At 40.2% G+C, this 20,450-nt stretch overlaps 1 protein-coding gene across 1 annotated transcript in view; it reads left to right on the top strand.

Moving 5' to 3' along the window:
* Window positions 1-18,610, top strand: part of pcdh1a (protocadherin 1a) — an 83,397-nt gene extending 64,787 nt beyond the window's left edge. Inside the window, exon 4 of the mRNA XM_053331759.1 lies at window positions 18,240-18,610. Within this exon, the coding sequence (XP_053187734.1) occupies window positions 18,240-18,610 (371 nt within the window). The remainder of the gene's footprint in view (window positions 1-18,239) is intronic.
* The last annotated feature ends 1,840 nt before the right edge of the window (window positions 18,611-20,450 follow it).

Below are 20,450 nucleotides of genomic sequence, written 5' to 3'. Positions count from 1 at the left end.
GCTGAACACTGATGATCTCAGCATTGGACCATATTGGAAAAAAAAAGAGTCATAGCCAAACCTGTAACTGCCGTTCTATGAACTGAGTATCATAATAACAATTTTGCTGCCTTAAGCTGTCAAACATAATCCATTACCTGTCTTGTAACCCGCTATGATAAGTGATTCACATGGTGCATTTCCACTTACAGTATTTTGCATTGCACTGCTCTCTGGATTAGACACTTTTATATAGTGATATTTCTCTGCTCACAATTTCTTTTGTGTGTGTGTGTATGTGTGTGTGTGTGTGTGTGTGTGTGTGTGAACGTAAAACTTTATTTCAAAAGCATGCATAGTTCTGCTGATTAGCATAACATGGATTTTGGGGGGTATTAATAAAGCTTTTAGTGACCTAAATAAAATGATGGGTATGTATCAGCAAGGGCTTGATAGAGCTGCTGATCAACATTCACATTTGCTATGTCACGCTGGAAGTGAAAAAAGACACAAATGTATACTTTGTCAATCGGCCTGCACATCACAGATATCTTTCTTTTTTTAAGTGAGGGGGAAGAAAAAAAAGACTATTTCAATCTCAGGTGTCCCAGGTTGCAAAGCCTTGCAGGATCAAAGGCTAAAATGTATCACCCTCTAACCAAAATAGCACATGACAAAGTTATATAAGGAGTATCATCTCTATTGTAAATGAGTCAATTAGTGAAATAATTTAAGGACAGGAAGGGGTGGTGGGTGTGTACAAGAGGATGATAATGTTGCAGCATCCTCTGGCCCTACAGAGGTCAAAGATGATGTAATATCCCATTTTAATGGATAGATTTAGTCATCACATAGGCACGCGATCAGGCCCATGAGCCAACAGCTGATTATTTCCATCTGCTCTCTGCACTTAAATTGTGCAATATATGCATTCTCCCCTTTTTTACTCTATTGTTGTGGCTGTTTATTGTGTTGTCTTTTTTATTTTCTCCATCTGCAGAACACAGGTTTTTCTCAAGCAGGGTGCTCTTTGTTGTCAGTAGCAGGAGAGCAAGATTGCGAGTGAAGATGGAGCAGTTAAAGAATGAAAAGATGGCACAAGATGGGGGAGATGTTAGATTGTGACAGGGAGCGGGGACTAAAAGTCTCTGACAAGGAGGCAAAGCCCATAGGATGAACACATAGGAAAGGGAGATGCGAAGATGAACTGCTAACCAAGGATAGACCTAATTAAAATGTGATTCCCACTTCAGGGAGATAACAGAGAGCCCAGATAAAATGAAAGATTAGACAGGAAAATCAAAAGAGACAGAGGAATTCCTCCCCAGCTCCACCTGAATAGTGACGTTAAGTCTTTTTTCAAGCATTTGACTGACAGAGTGACAGGTTGTACTGGTGCAGAGCTTTATTCAATGCAGTAGAGATGACTGACGGGCAAAAAATGGGAAGGTGAGCATGATGTGTCACTCCATTTAAGTAGGATAAAAAGCAATATATGAACCCCCAACTGTCAGCCTTTGCATCTCTTGGCCCCCAGAAATATCGACATGGATGTGCATTTTTGTTGTATGAGTTGAACTTTGACAGTGTCCAATCTACATTTTGAGAGTGTGCCGATGGCCTACAGTGGAGAGTGATGTAGTTCATGATCCATTTGAGATCCACTTTTGGCTGTTGGTGGAAATGATGTGAACAGTCAGACTTAAACTCTATTAGACTGGGATCAGGTCAGCTTCCACAGTCTGAGCTCTCAGCGGCTAAAGTTTTTTATCCTTAAAAGCAGCTGAAGATTTCCTGAAGTGCACTTAAATACAAGTGGGTTAGCTGATATAGGGTCTGTCGACAGGCCAGTATGAAGGAAATTAATGAGTTTGCTAACTAGCAAAGACAAATTTTCAGTTATTTTTGTATTAGTTGGCAAATTTTGAATCAAATTTTATGTTTGTTGTCAAATCTAATTAATAGAGTGTTCTTAGACTGGTTGGTAGAGAGAAGTGTTACTGTGATTCAGTGAAGTACACATCAGCTTATTCCCTTATGGTGCTAGGCTTTGATATTAAGAGTAGATTGAAACGACAGTAATAAAATTCCTGATATAAGGCATGCATGCTGCCTGATCTGCAGCAATTAATTTCTAGAGTTCCTCTTTTCCTATGCCTGAGCAGCTGCTTCCTCCTCCTACTTTTTTCTAATTCTTGTCTTCAGGCTGTGTTAGCGTGCACTCCATTTCAGTTTTCCCATGTGTATCTTTCACTCTTATGTTCGCGCATGTGTCGCTTGCACGTAGCTCAGCTGTTGGATAGTCTCATCAGAAAATGTTTATCCCTTGGATGTGCGTGCGTGAGTGTGTCCGTGTGTTTATGTGTGTGTGTGTGTGTGTGCGTGCGTGCGTGCGTGAGTGTGTGTGGTGTGTGTGTGTGTGTGTGTGTGTGTGTGTGTGTGTGTGTGTGTGTGTGTGTGTGTGTGTGTGTGTGTGTGTGTGTGTGTGTGTGTGTGTGTGTGTGTGTGTGTGTGTGTGTGCACCTGCATGCATGTATTTGCATTGGAGTTTTTTTTGTTTTTTTTTTTAACATCACCCACCCAAATCACTAAATCATTTTGATTACAGTGCTATTTTACTTTAATAGACTCTCATCATAATCACTGAGCTCTGTAATTATTTTCAAATTGATTGCTTTAGACGGTATGAAAAATGTTTATCATGTATGTATGGTCGCTGTTAAGATGCATGATTTGTCAGATTCAGATTTAGATTTTATTCACTACAGACCACACATCGTAGTATGGAGAACAAACATAAAACAAAACAGCAGTACAATGGTAAACAACCAGAATAGATCTTTAGCTCTGACTAAGTCATTTAAAGAGAAGCAGATCATTACTCAAAAATGCACATAGTTTACATCCTATCCTGGGTTTGTCAGTCTGTAATATAATAATATAAGTTTAACCACAGACTGATGTCTTACAAAGTATTTTGACAGGTACTTCTTTGTATTCTCAACAATGCTTGAATTTTTATATTCAAACAAAACATGATTTTTATCCCCCAGACATTTGTCAGTACATAAATTACCAAAAAAGATAAATTCAATCTTTCTATCCAGTCAGACACTGCTGATCAGATTTTAATTAAAGATCAAAATGATTTATAGTATAGTATTTGTTATTGATCAGTTCACAGGGAGAACACATTGCTTTGGTGATTTGCTGTTTACATTACACGCTGTCTGCCATTTCAAGTCCTCTGAAAAATGACACAAGTACCAAAAAAAAGTTATTTTTCTATCAGTAACACAAGATGACATGAGTCAACATTATTTAGCTTTAATCCTTGAATTCACTTGGTTTGATTTTGTTCCACCTTGTTTCTCAGTTGCTTTCAGCTCTTACATTTCATACCAAAGAAAACCAATGACAGCCCTCGCTGGTTAGCATATTTTGGTTTCCTTGTACACACTAGAAGTCACATAACATAAACTGTTTAACCTCGTGTCACCCAGAACCCTCAGGCATGACTTATTTGGGTCCCTTGATAGGCTTCTGCTCTCTTCTTATGACACAAGTTTGATCAGCAATCCCGTCATGCCCAGTCCAACCAAGACAATAATCACTCTTCTGGGGATCAGTTGTTAGACGTCTTTGGCTGTGATATGAGGGCTAACACCGACAGGACACAGGTGGATTGAAGACAGGTACCGGGGGGGCACAGACACGCACACACACACTTTCACACACAAACTCAATTGACCACAGATGGAGGAATTTTGATGTGGCCGGTTGCCCAGCGTGAGGTCTCACTGTGTCTTCCTCTGTGTGGACTCACTGCCATATGGGCTATTGAGAGGGGTGAGATAAAATGGAATAAATGGCATTTGCATGATAATGAGGTTCTTTAGTAATGCTGTCTGATTTCCCTGCCTTAGATCTCTCAGATGATGCATGTAGTGTCATATATTTGTTCTTTTTGAACTCCTGTCAGGGAATTTTTTCCTCTGCTTTCATTCATTATGCTTCAGCATCACGGGGTCTATGTGAATACTTGTTTAGGGTGTGCACTAATAATAAAATAATGTGCACAGCATGAGGAACATTTTTAAAGAAAGAGATATCTGGTGGAAGACGAGCAGTTTGAGAGGCAGAACATCAGTGTAATGGGGCTTGTTTGTCGTGTGAGTGCCAGCTTGGGTCCCTGCACAGGTGCCAGTATAGCATGCTGATGCAGGGGTGTGGGTTTCCTCAAACAGATGTCATTGTGCCTTGTCAGAGTTCCTGCCTGTTTTGTACTATTAAGTGGAATAGACTAGTGGTTCTCAACCTTTTTTGGGTACTGGTACTATATTTTAAAACCTGAATTATTTCTCCACTAGCTCCAAAAAGGAGTCCAATTCTATAGTAGTCTATAATGAAATGACCCTACTTCTCACTGGATTTATTACCTCAATAAACACTTTCCTAATGAGTTTATGGTCTCAATTGCTAGTTACATCATTATGTTCATTTTATAAATCACGATTCCATTTCATTTAGATTTGACCACAAAGCAGGGAATGTTGTTCCATTTTTTCTGGTAAGTATATTTTGTTTTAATGGTTTCAAACCCTTTTTTTGCTAACAGCCAAAATTCCAAACTCAAAGCTTCAAACCAATGGGTGACATCATGGTGGCCACTTCCATTATTTTCATGCAGTTTATGTAAGAAACGATTGGTTTCTGTCATGGGTTAATGTGTGTGTTTGTTCTCTTGGTTTCCAGTGTGTATTCAGCCATTTGGTTTTGCTCATTTATTTTGGGGTTTAAGGGTGATTTCCAGGTTTTGACTATCAGTTTGTTTCCCATGTGTGCTCCTCATCCACACCAGTCCTGCATTTTCTTCATTAGCCCTGCCATGTGTGCCTTGTGTCTTCCCTAGCCAATCAGCTCCCAGCCTGCCCTTGCCTTGTGCCACCTGTTCCCCATTGTTTGATTAGTTTGGTTTTAAGTTTAAGACTACATACGGACATTTCATCCTCTCCATTTACAAAAAAACCTGCGTGCATACCAGTCCGTTTTCAGAGAAGTTTCCGTTTACACTAACCTGTGTATATATGCCGTCAAGAGCAGCTCAAGCCCACGTTAGCCAATCAGAATCCCGCATAGCAACAACAATGTCACTTCATTCCTCCACATAGTACAGCACTTATATTTGCAATGCAAACAAATACAAAGGGATTGCACCAGCATAAATGTGACTGCTATTCTGCATGCTTCCATGATCACCACAGATTGTAAACGATGTCGCATTTAACCCAGGAGCAGTTTCCGGCTCCCCAAATCTCTGTTTTTCTCTGTTTACATGCAAACGTGGAAACAGAGTTTTCCAAAATCTCCACTCTGGCCGGAGTTTTTAAAAAGCATCGTTTTTAGGGGAGAATTCTCCGTTTGTGTCTAAACAGACGCCCTTTGTTGTCTCCGTTTTTAAAAATAACCGGGTACGTATAAACGGGGCCTTAGTCTTGGATTTTATGTTCAGTCTCTGTTGGATCCTTTGTGTAGTTCTCATTAGTCCTTCTAGTTTTGTGTTAGCCTGAAAACAACCAGACCATTTTTCTGCAGCCCTGTTTGTATCTTGTGCATTTAGGTCCATCTGCCCTGCTTTCCATGACAGTTTATGTCCACTGAAACACTAGAGCAGACCAGAGCGGATCAAAATTAGTCTTCAACTACTAAAATATGACTAATTATACTCATCACAGATGGAATTAGAAATAAAGGCCTGCCTCTAATACAAGCCTTTTTCAAATAAAGGCCTGCTAGCTTCTGCAGTTAAATAGGGAAATAAAAGTCCAGATCACTGTTTAAGGAAACACAGATATTTTAAAATATGTATTTTACTAATTCACAGACACCCTGCCATTACACCATGGACCAGTAGACCCCTGGTAGAGAAACAATGGAGCACTATGTGGAGTGCCAGCAGTGTGGCCTACACCGGCCACCACTGGAACTGCCACCACCCAGGAAGGGACAGGTCATGAAACTGGCAGTTTTGTGGAGGCTTTTGTGGAAAAAAATGTCCTTACAAGTGGTCCCCTGAGGCAAGTTGTCATGAGTAATACGCCTATAATCCCGTGCTCATTCTAGCACACGCATTGTGCTCTGCTCACATCAGCTGCTGCTGTTTGTTACCCCCAATTGTTTGTAATTTTATTCCAGAGCAAATAGGTCACTGGAAGATCCTAACTGGAGCAGAATTAAACTCTCTAACCTGGATTAGGCTTTGACACTATGGACAATGGCTTACTGTCACCCTTTTACCAATAACTTTATGGGACAATGCATCTGAATTCAGAATGGAACTGATGATGTGTCAAGTCGTCACAGTTCTAAACGTGTCTAGATTTTCCTCGCCCAATTTGAATCTGAAAATGTGCTTTCGCTTGTTTGATCACTAACAATGCGATCCGCATGCTCTTCCCAAACTTTGGCCCTGTGCATAACAGTGTATGTCAAATGACTGCAGACAGGCCAAACCTTTGAATAGGGTGGCTGTCTGAGAGAAAAGAGACGGCATCACAGCTCAGACCATTAACTGTAGCAAAGTCTAGAATTGGCTTATTGTGTCTTAGTGTGAACTGACATATTGTTGTGTGGTAAAGATTGCAGCCACATGTGAAATCTAGATTGAACCAGAATAAAAGCCCATTATCCCAATAAATCTACCCCTTGCATTCAATTTCATACTACCTTCTTTTACACATAAAAGCGATTTCTCTGCAGTTTCATCATTGTGTCCAGCTGACTGGAAGACTACGATGATAACATCACTTGCTTTTGTTAGAACCTGAAAAGTATTTCAGGTTTAGTTTGTACAGTCTGAATACTGTAGCTTTTATGTTGGGAATTATATATTTTTTTCTGTATTCCTTTTTTGGTATCACTCTTTGTATCTATTCTATGAAAATGCTGAGAAAAGATTGAAAATGTTATATGAATAATAAAACATGTTTATTTGAATGTTTAAATTATAAAGAAGAAGAAAGCAAAAAAAACATGAGTGATTTAGCAGAAGGTTTCTGGAACATTTTTCTAGGGACATATCTTTTCATTTTAATCGAGATCTACACAAGCTACTCGGCTCTTATCCACATGTATATAACATGGATGAAAACCCAGATGAGTATTCTGAATTATGAGCAGAAAGAAAAGTACATGCATATAAGCACACATTAGGTTCCATAAATAGTGCTTTTAACACCATCCTGCCACCAAAAATGTCCGGTTTTAGCACTAAGCTTGTAAAGTGAATGAGTGAGCCAGTATGCCTAAGCCAGTATCCCTAAGCTTTAGATGTGCTCATGTATTACTCTAACAAAAGTGGATGGCTCTCTGTACTTAGGCAAAAAATTGGATAGCACGCTGGCTGCTCTTGCCACACCAGTGAGTCTGGGCAACAGCCTGCTGAAGCAGCAGGTTTGGAGGTGGTAATGTATGTTTAAACGTGGGTTTGAAAGAACAAGTTTATAAAGACACATGGAGAAAGATTTCTTAATTAGCCTGGTGTCGCTCCTGGCTATAGGAGATGTTTCTTTTAGCTTGAGTGTCCACTGGCAGGTACAAGAGATCTTAAGTTGGAACTTTAAGGATAATTATGGAGGCAGAAATAGAAAGTGGTGGTAGTGCTCCATTGCTCTCAAAGGGTCCTACCTAGTCTGACCCCAGATGTGATTCGTAGAGCAGGTAGAGCACTGTGCATCAGGGAGGGGATGCTGGCAAGGGGCCAGATCCACTTCAACCTCAGTTGGTCGGGCAGCTCAAGCCGGCATCAGAGAAAGGCCCTGGGGGTCATCTCTCCATCATAGTGTGATGGGGACCGAGAGCCGCTGAACCTCCCTCTAACTAGTGTTCTGCCCTTCAATGATGGATGGCACTTGAGGGACTGGAATTGTACTGTATGGGTCTGACATGCATTTCCTTATTTCCAGTGAGTCACAGAGGAATGGAGCCGCTATTGCTTTAAGGCTTTCTCACAGACAGTTGAGGATATCTCAGAATTCACTGCAGTTCAAGGACCCTACAAACTCAATGAGGACTACATCCAGTGAAAATGAAAAAGTCCTCTAAACACTAAATGGAAGAAAACGGTACATTTATTTATAAATGGACATATCCGCCTTGTGAATGGATCAATTCTTAATTTAACATGGTATATCATGCAGTCAATATTCTACATGCCTTTAAGCTAAATATGAATTACCTGAATTTGTCTTGCTTATCCTCGTGGACAAGTATATTACATTGGTATCCATTTAAGGTGCCTTAATTTTACTTTACTGCCCTATTACCAAAAAAACATATACGGTATTTTTACAGGGGTTTCATATAGTTTTTGATCAATGCCACATCTCAGTTCACTTCACCAGTACTGGAGATTTCTGGCTTTCCAAACTCACTTTAAAACTCAATTCCTGGCTCGAGCCCTCCCCAAAGAGCCCTTGTTCTCAAGCCAGAAGAGGAGTAATTCTGACAGAATTTTGCATGATGAAGCTTGTTTTCACCCTGCGTTTCTGCCGAATATCTACTTTAATTAGAGAGTGTACTTCACTCCATTGTAAAATTGTGAGTGATTCATGCTGGTTCCAATCTGAAGCACATAGGCCTTTTTTAAGTCACTGGTCATCACTTTCCCTTTGGGTAACTTCCTCCTAAGATGGGCCTGTTTTTGAAGGTCCCAACACAGTTGTCACTCATCTTGATGAGCTGTCTACTTTGAAACTGTATCTACCCTGGAGTTGAGGTACCCATCATACTCACAGCCACCACAGGCACTGTAAAAAAACAGATGGTGGGTGCAGCCACTTTAATAAAACATGTAAAAAAAAACAACAACAACATTGATGTTTACTCTCATTGTGGCTTCCATACACTTGATTGCCTTGGTCTACTGCATCACTAGCCACATTCACATGACACAAAAGCAATATACCCAACATTAAAAGTGAAAAACATCATTGATAAGCCTCCACATTTCAGCCAACTGCTGATATTTAGCTGTGCATGCCCATGGTCACAGACAAATCCAGACTCCTGCACTGACCTATTTTTTCCATCAGTTCATTAAAGTTTCATTTTATTATCTCATAATGTATGTAGTGTAGTGTCCTGTCCATTTATATTATTCTAATGTGATAAAACATTTATATTGCTATTTTAATGCCCTTTTAATACACAAGAGAGTACTAAAGTGCAGATGTGGTCTTCATTCAATTAACTAAAATACTCGGCCTCCCAGAAAATCCCAAGTGTTCTTGCCTCTCCCCCACATTTACTCCCATATCTCACTTAATAGTAGGTTACCTTTTGTTGTTGTGGTGATGATTATTTCTGTTAGAGGGTTTCAACATCAAAGGACGTGAATGTTGACACTTGTTCTCCATGCCAGAGCTTATAAAAGTCAATCACGAACAAGCAGCTGAATGCTATGGATTGGTAAGGAAGTACAGATATGGGGGGAGAATCATGCTCGCCTCATAAGCAGACATGATGACCCCCTGCTGCCTCTTGTGTTTTGCGTTTCGATTCAAGTCCATACTTAAAGACTGAAATTTGCAGTTTCCCTTGATAATTATATATTCAATCATGCTCTTGATTCCATGTGATATATTTTTTCCCGTTCTCTTAATCAAAGCCTTGTCAAAAAAGCTGAGGCCTGGCAGCACAGCGTTGCGAGATTGCTGCTGTTCTCTCCTGTTGAATCTCTGCTGCACAAAAAGGCAATTTTCATATTTCATCATGTTATAAATTTGAATTGTCCTGCTCCAAACACATAGCTGTATTGTTCAGAGCATTGTGGGAACAGAGCTTTCCATCTCACTGCGTTAGTGTGCTGACTTTCCCAGTAAATTGTCAGTCACGCAGCAACACTCTAGCTACAGTAAGCGGTCAAATAAAGCTCTGCCTCTCCAGGGTCATCATTTAGCCGCTACATGGGCTGCTTATATGATTCTGAAGATCGGATTTTGTGAGATTATGTTGATGTTTGTCCATACTCGGACTGAAAATGATTCATCTCCTGTGGCTGCATTATTTAAATCTGTGTGTATTCATTTATATTGCGGTTAAATCTTTATATCACTCATGCTTATGCGTGTTGCCTACGATGCATCCAGACTGCACAGTTCTCAGATCATTATCTTAGCATGACCTCATGGTTTCTGGTTTAAGGATATGATGAAATGATAAAAGTTGACCTGGAGTAACTGTGGCCATAGAGAAGGTATGACATGGCAAAAAGTTGAGAATACATAACTACTCCGAGGCGAAACTTTCATCACTCTCTGTGGTTTGACGTTTCTATTTTCTATTCCACCTTGTATGCAGGTGTAGGCATAATTAGCAGCTAATGTTAGCCTCAAGTTAATGACGTCTCCCACTGTAGACCGTGGAGATCAAAGGTAGAATTAGCAGAGAGATAACATCTTGATCGAAAGGGGAGGAAAAACAACAAATGGATCATGGAAGACATCCGTTTTACATGTCAATAAGATCAATCGGTGAAAGATAGTGAGCATGAAAGTGGTGCATAGGAATTAACTCCAGGGGAAAATCCTGAGAGGAAAAATAATTCCTTCTTTGATGATTAGAGCTGTAGATCACATATAGAGAAGACTTTGATTTTCTTACTGATGAAAATAAAAGTTATTTGGTGTGATTTGAACATAGACTTATAACTGTTCCTAACCAGCAAAACAATCCAGAGCCATTTAAATCCAGTCACAATGTTCAATACACTTAAAGGACATTTTCACCACCCCCATGGTGTAATTATGAAAATTATATATATATTTCCTACTGAATTCAAGAAAGTGAGTCTTGTAATGGGTTAAATGGAGGCTCTTAGAGACAGGTTAGTATGTGGGCGTCAGACAAAGATAAAAGCCAGACTGTAATGTTTTGTGCTGAATGCCATGAACATTAACAGTGAGGCTTGAATACATATGTTTCCTTTTTCTGCCGCTGCAAGACGAAACATCTTGTACGTGCTCGTATGAGGCCACAGAGTGCTGCCACTGTGGTAGAAAGAGCCACAGAGTGCAAATTTGAAAGCCTTAAAGGAGGAAGAAAGCTTCAAAGGCAGCGACCAAGAAAGAGACATTCAGACAAGAGACAAGGAAAAAAAAAAAGAAAAAAAAAACATTTGGGTGTGAGACAGGAATAGACAAGTGACTCTTCAAGCAAATGTCACACAGCAATCAGAGAAGGGTCGGTGATAAAGCAGTCTGACTAATTATCATGACAATATTTCCCATTAAATCAGTCATAAACGTCTCAAAACTTATTTTTGGTGGTTCGTTTTTTCTCAACTCTATTGTCACTTCCAACCTCAGTGCTATCACCAATTATGAAATGCCAAATAAAATCCCACATGTTTTTCTAATATTTAATCTGCACCAGAAATACAGGTCGGCACGCGCTCACAGCAGAATCAAGTACAATCAGGTTGCTCAGTGGTGAGCAGCGGAAAATGTTTTCAACAAACTTTGATTCAAACTGTTAAGAGCCGAGTTCTTCTTCTTGCTTGACCTGTGCAGAATGTGTTATGAAATTACAGTAGTCTTTGTGGGTGGGTGGGAGGGAGGGTGGTGGTGGTGGGGTAAAGAAAAAAAAAACAGCCCATTGAACATCCAGTCACAACCCTGCACCACAGGGATTTAGTCTACGTTTCTTTGAGCTTTTCTAATTAAATTACACAGAAAACTGAATGGGAAATGCAAGGTTTCCTATTTCAGGAGTGAGAAAAAGAAGAAAAAGAAGAAGCAGAGTGGGTCGAAATGTAATTATGCAGGCAGGTTATCACAAGGCCAGTATAAATATATATTATGATTACAACAAAAAAAAACTCTTTTAAAACACCAGTGACTATAGCTACTCATATTAGTCATTGGGAATGAAAGTCATAGTAATTTGTAATAAAAAGGTTGAGTAATGACACTCATGTATATCATAATATTATTTTAATTTACATCATGCTGGCCCCTGTGTTTACACCCAATACAGATTTAAATGAACAGCATTAATAGAATACCTATAATGGCCTAAAGACTCATTGCTAAATTTAGAGGAAGGCAGTGATGTCTAACTAATGCCTTTCAAACTCAACATGCACATACAACTCTGAGCCCCTTAAGTCCTCTCTGCATGAATATGAGATTGAATACAGCATATAGAGTAATGCTGTGTATTATCCAAGCTGACTGCCCAAATGAAAGATTAAGGTAAAATGATGTAGGCATCATTTCTTATCAAGGCAATGTTAAGTTGAATTACTGTCCATGGTCAAGACATACTGTTCTGTACGATGTTTTAATGTATAATACAAATGCATGGATAGGTTGTCTGCAGACCCATCATTTATTTGTTATTTTACCATTACTTTGCAGTCACAAATACATAACTGGTACTGTTTGAAGTAAGTCAATCGAGGTACGGTCTTGAGAGTTGTGATGATAATCATAAACTTGAATCACTAGGTTCATAATAAATAATTTGTTTTCTTTGGTGTTGGTTTTTGTTGTTGTTTTTTTTTTTTTTTGCATTGGTAGCCGCTATGGATCAATATTCTGTTGTCAAGGTTCAGAATGCAATTTCCTGTCAGTAATTGGCCCGCGAGCCATACAGATTGTTGTGGGCAGAGGCATGAAGCTGTTTCTCCACACAACCATTCCACCAACACCTCTGCTCGCAAAGAGAGAAACGATTATATTACTTACCAAAGCAACTGTATCATCATTTATCACCGTTTCCTCGCAGTCCCCCGCCAATGTTTTGAATCTATTTTATCTGAAGATGCCTTTTTGTATGTCACAGTCTGACAAAGCCTTAGTGTTGGTTGACATATCACACTGCATATCAACTTCTCAATTGGAGGAACTGGTGCATAGCGTGATCTGTCAGCAGGTGCTAAGGCTTTGTCAAATGCAGTGATACAAAAGGCAGTCTTCAAATAAAAGGAACTCCGAGACAAAATGGAAGCTGGTGAGAGAACTGACAGGAGGTGTACCATCACCCACTGAACCATCCACAGCCCGCTTTTTCCTGACGTGCCGCTGGCCGACATGTCCACTCATCAGACTTTGTCAGCGAGCGGCTCGCCTGTTCAGGAAGCCAAACATTTCAGACCTTACATCTGCAAGGAAGACTTTGACACATGCGCCTTTAACTTCAATAGCAATACTTATCCGGGGGATCACCTTGCTTCGACAGTTCGACTGAGAAATTGATTAGCTTGTTTCAACAAAACATTGAACCGTTTACACTTAGAGACCAAACAAAGACGGAGAGGTTTCTCCAAGGCGGTGTAAAGTGGTTTGTTCACAGGTTATCTTGTTTTCATAAGACCAAAAAACAGCAGTAAGTGGGATATGTGTTGATGTGCATTCATAACAATTCTGTGCTGTGTGTGTGTGTTTGTGTGTGTGTGTGTGTTTGTGTGTGTGTGTGAACAATTGTACACAAAGCCTGTAGACACATACCAATTATCTATAGCATAACACAGCAGTATTGTAACAAAATGGTGAACTGCAGCTTTATCTCACATTTTACTTTCTGTACAGATAAGGTGACAAAGCCTTCCAGCCTACACATTCTAATTTTGCTTTGAGATGTGCTTTGAGAGTGCACGTCTAAAGTTACAAACTGCAAAACATTGTTCTTTTGTATTCCATTACAATAAGTAAGGAGAATGCGCATGTCGACACTGTGTTTGTGTGCTTGTCGCAAGTTTCCCTCTCTTAAAAATGCACCCCTCTGGAGAAAAGGGGAAGAAAAAAAAGAGTGTTTTTGGTTGCCTCCGCTTACTGTGAGAAACTGTTCTGAGCACTTGAATAACAAGACTTGACATGTCATAGCTAAAGAAATACAAAATCCTAGTTTCTTGTTTTTTCCTCACTGTGTGACAACTGCAATATACATTCACATCCAGTTATTACACTGATAGCCAGCACCAGACACTAATGTCTGCTCTGATGTGGAATATTTCTTTTTGCTCCTTTTTGTTTTTTGGAACTTTTTTTTTTTTTTTTTTTTAAAGTCATTTGCCATATAAACTGTTTGCAGGGACCACAAATACACCATTAATATCACTCATACACTCCCAAACAATAGTAGCTGCTCCCCCTTCCCTGTTATCCCTCTATGAGCTGTGGGTCTCTCATATTTGTTCGCCATCGATCATAGCGGTGTGGCGCACACGCTGGAAAGCAGCCGGTGGGGAGAGGCAGCATTTGCAATCAAACAGAGAGGAGCAGTGTGAAATCTCAGGAAGAGGCAGCTTCCCCCATGCCTGTGGGCAGGGGATCAGACGATGAGGAAGCCTGCCTCAGACACTCAACACCTCCCACTGGCACCCTGATGCAAGCAGCATGCAAACCCACCCCTCACATGTATCTGTCAGCCAGGGGGTTAAGCTCTGTGTGTACCCCCACTCTGTAACTGCACTGTGGAGTGCATGTTATGCTACTGCAGTTGGAGGTGCTTTTAGCAGCTTTGCTAAGGTTGACTGTGAGTAGCTGATGTGTTACTGAGGGCAGTGGAAGGTGGAAATTGTTTTCTCTTTTTTTCCCACAATATTGCTTTAAGCAGGCTGACCCAATATAAAAAAAGGAGAAAGCTACAGGTGCAATCCATCTCCAAGTGTAGAGGACAAGAGTTCTGGTGTGAAGAGAGGGGGAAAAATGTCATTGAGTCACTACTCTTCAAAACCAAATCACAAGCTCAGTAAATCCAGTCAGCCTGTTCCAGCCAATAGCATAACTGTGCTGTGGTTTGCCCCTCTGTTCTCCATTGTCCACCTTGGCTCTCCATCCATGACATACAAGACTATAAACTCTAAAGGGTTTGTTCCAGCCTGTGAGCAGATTTATTTCAGGTAGAGGAACAGGAGAAAACAGGTTTGAGTGGGTGAGAAAATACCAATTTTTCCCGCTGTGCCTTTGGCTGCTCCTTCACCCCATGGTTGACTCATTTGCTTCATCATGTCCACCAAATATTCAAACAATGATCATTTCAGCAACGTGTGGGAGTGTGTTTTGATGTGCAGAGCAGACAGTATTCTGCCATGCTGTAACAGGGTACTACAGCTACAGATGGCTAATGGCCTCAGCAAAAGGCAGACACAAAAGTATAATTATCAGTATTGATTTTTTTTCCGCAGGGATGGATTTGAGTGTGACAGAAAGGTCAGTGCAAGCAAATGTAAAAACTTGTGCTTTTACAAATGATACACCCTATCATGCCATTCTGTGATAACTACATGATGGCCAATTTATTATCATTGCATGTTGAAAACCTGTTGCGACTGGCAATATAAACTATAGTACACTAATGACAGCGTGTAGCTACAATTACTCCAACACGATGGGTTGCAGTTCCTGAATTTAGACCTCCCATATGTTAAATTGTCTGTTAAGAACAGATGATATGTCAAAGCCACCTTATAAATAAAACCATATAAAATGCAGATGAAACGCTCACAGACAAGGTAGTAGCCTACAAAAATAGCTGGCATTTGAGCATCAGTGTTCTCCTTTGATGACGTGCGATATGTGCTTTTGGCACCTTTGGAAGAAAATGGCAGACTTTGGCAAGCCAGGCAGTGTATTTAGCTGTCATTGCTCATTTTATGGACCTTGATGATGATGAGCATGGATTCAAAATGGGCTTTAATTCCTGTCACTGGTGCATGGCATCATTTTGCATTACATGTTTTCTTTTAGTTGGCATTTCATTAAATAAGTCCAAATTATATTTTCTAAAAACACAGTCGAGCAAAAGTCAATTATCGAACTGACAGTCAGTGAAGATGTGGCAATTGGGTTCAACATTTATGTCTTTATCTCTTCTTTTGTGCGACTGAATGAGTAAAAAGAGAAAACCTACATTAAATAGATAAGTATGGAACCTTTATGTACCTTTTTTTGGACAAGCTCTTTCACATCCACACATGCAATGGCAATTTCTTATTCATAAAGATAGTAGCGAGAACGATTGTGGCATGGCAAGTGTTTTAGAAAACCTGTGTAAGTGTACCTTTTTTCCCGTACACTGATCTTTAGTCGCCCAGCTGCGCAGAATTTTACACGAAGCCGCTTGGTGTGGCGTAAACCTCCTGGAAGCTGTGGAGAGGTTTTAATCAAGTGTGAAATCCTTTTGGAGTAGATGCCTACACAACTGTGCTTGTGCTTAGAAGCGTACTCCTCAACACTCCCCCCCCCAACTCTCTTCCCATGAACATCTTTTGTAGCAAGAGTCCATTTCACTGCAGTGATGCATACAGACAACGCTCTTAGCAAGCTGAGAAAATGAAACTCTGATCATCATGCATGAGGCAGTACACACACACGCACACTCTTGCCTCGGTAGACTGTCTTTTCTTAAAGCACCAAACTCTGTTTCTTCTCTTTTAATCAGGCATAAAAGTGTACTTTATTCATTTGAAAAGAATCCTAGTTCATTGACATAGGCCTAGTAAACAGACAGAAGAATTTGCCACTTAGGCATAATGATATAATTAAGCATGGATAAGGCAGAACATTGCTCAATTGTGAAGTAAATGTATTTCAAAGCCTAAACATCTAGCAATTTAGGATTACAGGAACAATGAGATTAAGGGCAACAATAGATTGAGCTATGCATTCTCTTTTGTCCAATAATTATTATTTACCAAACAATGGCACAATTGTATATGGATTACCCATGAGAAATTGATGTTTTGACATAAATATAGAACGTGAAATAAGAATAAATACCCGCCATTAATTTTCATTACGCAGTTTCAAATTTAAAGTCATGGCTGGTCAACACACAAGCTGCCTCTCCTTGGTTATTGATGGATTGAAGCCTTGGTGGACCAGATGCACTTTTTCCAGCCTCAGAAGTCTGACATTTTGTGGGATAATTATCTTGCCATTGGTCATGAGTACAATACTGATGGTGCATCTCATAGGCTTACTGTCAAACTTGCATTTTCTCTAACTCTCACCACTGCTTCTAATACGTCATCTCTTGCGGTTGCATCATTCACATGCAGCAACATCCGTTGTGTGTGAAACGCTGAGCTCTTTACTGTGAATACATTTTCTCTCTTTTACACACCATCCCGTAGCCACAAAACAAGACAGGGCAACAGTGATGGACATGTTCTTTCATGGTGTGGACAACACTGTGGCGTTACATAATGCATTTATCACAGCAATCAAAACTTAACATGTGGCTGACATCACAGACTCACAGATCTTAGTTGTCTGTTTCTCTCTCCACAGACATTGATTTGGCTGCCCTAGTCTGAGTCTGAAGGGATAACAAAGATAAATTGAAGGGTATTTCCATTTCATCTCAGCTGTATGTTTAGCGTGCCAACAGGTGGGCTGTTTAACAAGCCTATTGGCTGCCAGCTGCACATATCTGGTAAACAAATACATGGGTTCTTCTGTGGAGTTTTACTTGCCTAGAACATTGCGTTGTTCTGTGAAGCGTTCCTTTTTATGTGACACTCTAGTGATGGCTGAAGCAAGCGTATTTTGGAGCTATCACAGCTTGCACATTAAAATGAGGTCACTGGGTCATGGACCCATTTATTTAATTAGGAGCACTGAATAAAAAATGGATGATAATCAAGGGCAGGGAACTCATTTCAGCACTGTCAATCAATAACTCGTTCAACAGTGTTTTTGCCCAAAGGAATCCATCTATTCCATTTGTTACCAGACACTGTACTATTATTATTCTTCTTTTTTTAGTAATTTGTCCATGCTTATCTTCTTTATGTGACACAAATTTGGGGGTATTTACAGCAAACACACCACATATAGTAGAAATCAATACATTTCTGTTTAAAGTGTAAACAATACAGTGATATATTTCAGACATAGTAGACAAACTGCTTCTGGATACTTCTAAATGACACAGACACAGTACACCATCTCCTGAATGCATCACATCAGCCAGTGGACTACACACAGAGTAGCGCTCATTACACAGTGCATAGCAACAGCTACATAGCAACTGCTGCTGACTGCTTAGCAACAGCTGCAAAGACCTCAAGAAAGGGAGGGGGGGAGGAGTGGTGGCAGATTTCATGGGGTGTTTCAGATGACACCATTTCTGTTCACAAATGCTTTTTATGACATTTTTTATGTATTTTTTTTATTTTTTATGAATGTTGTTCAGAATGTTTATCACTACGAAGCTCTCTCATGATGCTGTTTTCTCTCTGCTGCCCACAGACATCCGTTCTCTCCCTGATGTGGCAATGACCGGAAACTGTACAACCGAGTGCAGCGAATTGGGCCACTCGGATGCCTGCTGGATGCCCGGGCATCCCTCCCCTGTACGCAAGACCAGGAACCCCCCGAAACTCTCCACCTTCGTGCCTTACCAGGAGAGAGGGAGCCTGGGACGCCTGGCCAACGGGAGCGCCAGGCTGGGTGGCGAGGAGCACCGGTCGCGCCTTCCACCCTCCCGCAGTGCCTATTCCAGCAGTGGTCATGATGCCAATCAGGACTGCCCCTTAGAGGAGATGCCCCTGAGCGTTGCCTCTGAGTATCCACCCACCTCCCCTTCTGGCCACACTCCCAAAAGGGAAATCTATCTGTGAGGAATATCATCAACCGATCGGTGCACAAAATGAAGAAAAGATACACCCACTACGGAAGGAGAAACATGCTAAACATGCTAAAGCCAATGCCCGTTTTTGTAGGTAACAATAGGCTGTGACTCATTCAATCACTGGCATGAACACCTGGGTTTTTTTGTCATTTCCTCCTTAAATTATTAATTTATTAGCATATTTATTAAGAATTTCACAAAGTTAATTAATGCACTCACTCATTTATTTATACAAAATCTTGAAGGATACAAAAGGAAGTGCAGATGGTAATTGCTACTTTAGTAGTAACTAATTATTGTTGTAGTTAGCCAAGTCCCATTCTGTGAAGTGATCTCTTGAATTTGAAAGTTGTGATCAGTGCTCTTGTGCCATTATTAGACAATTTAATAGACAGCTGGTGAAAGCCCTATCAGAAGGCGTTACACTTTTGACTAACAATCAAATGAAATGGTCTCTCTTAATGTACAGTGCTGTAAATACATTTCAATGGTGTGTTCTACATATATTTTTCGTCTGGCATAAGCTGAACAAAAAACAAAAAAAAACAACAAAAAAAACTTGCCTCAGAATTTTAGCATATTTAAGCTTTTCTTTGCTGCTGCTGTTAAAACTTGATTGAAATCATCTCCAGGAGTAGAGTTTGAAATTGTGGTAAGCATTTATCCGCTCCACACAATCACACATACACATACACACACCTTCGACCCATAATCATAGTAGAATGGCCTTTACCTCTGCTCCCCGTAGAGCTCTGCCACTGGTGGAGAAAGCTGTGTGGCAACATTTAAACTGACATTATGTTCCACTGACTCTCAGCACTGTGACCTATCGTTCATCATGATTTGGCCACAGTACACCCTCCCCACCCCCTCCGGAGTCAAAATGACCAAATGCAGACTGCTCACTCGATACATTCTGATTGGCTTTCTCATTCAAAAGCTTTCGACTCGCTCGGTTTGGCAGAATCATACCGGCGTTTCAGTTTTAAAAAGCTTTTTCTCTTATCGTGACAATCAGATGGGCCTCTAAATGCAACTCATAATCCTTTCCCCTCACGACCCATAAGAACTGTAGATTTAATGAATGCATGAGGAGTTATTTACATGAACGTTCATGAAAGAAGGCACTTGAGTCTTGAGAGCCACACGAGAGATCCAGTACTTACAGAAGTTAATATTACGCTGTGGTAAAACTAGACAGGTGCTCTACATTCCGAGCATTTTCATTTCTTTCCCAAAGTATCCCTCTGTATTCTCACTCTAAATGGACTTCTTCAGAGGTGAATTTGGTATTCAGCGCACCCTCTGAATGGAAAGAATCCACAGTCAGTGTGGTCCTTGAGGTGTAATGAATAGATTTCAGTTTAAATATTTGATTTTATGCTAATAATTATGTCCACAAATATGGGGAAAATTTGAGCTTAAATGTAGGATTAGACAGTGGGAGTGAGGCTCGATTTACTGCAACTCCTGTTAATTATGATTTTCCTTGTATTGAGGACAACATGCTTAATAAGTTATTAGGTATTTTTCCTCCTTTGGCTATTGAGCAAAGAATAAAAATAGGGCATGCCCGTGGGCTTCATTTATCTTTACAAAGATTTTACAAGTGAATCTGAAGGATATGTCTGAAGGACACTATGTATTAGTCAGTAATTGGATGTTAATGATGACTACATAGCCTGCCTTACAACATTGTAGAGCTTGCCGGTGTCTTTGATTTAAACATTGATTTGATTAGATTTGTAGATACCTTTCACCTCTGCAGAGTATTTCCATAGTGAGATTGTGTCTCTGAGTAAGGGTGGAAGAGCCTAGAATGGACATTT

The sequence above is a fragment of the Scomber japonicus genome, chromosome 13, assembly GCF_027409825.1.
Source record: "Scomber japonicus isolate fScoJap1 chromosome 13, fScoJap1.pri, whole genome shotgun sequence".
Classification (NCBI taxonomy): Eukaryota; Metazoa; Chordata; class Actinopteri; order Scombriformes; family Scombridae; genus Scomber; species Scomber japonicus.
This window is presented reverse-complemented; position numbering and strand designations above follow the sequence as displayed.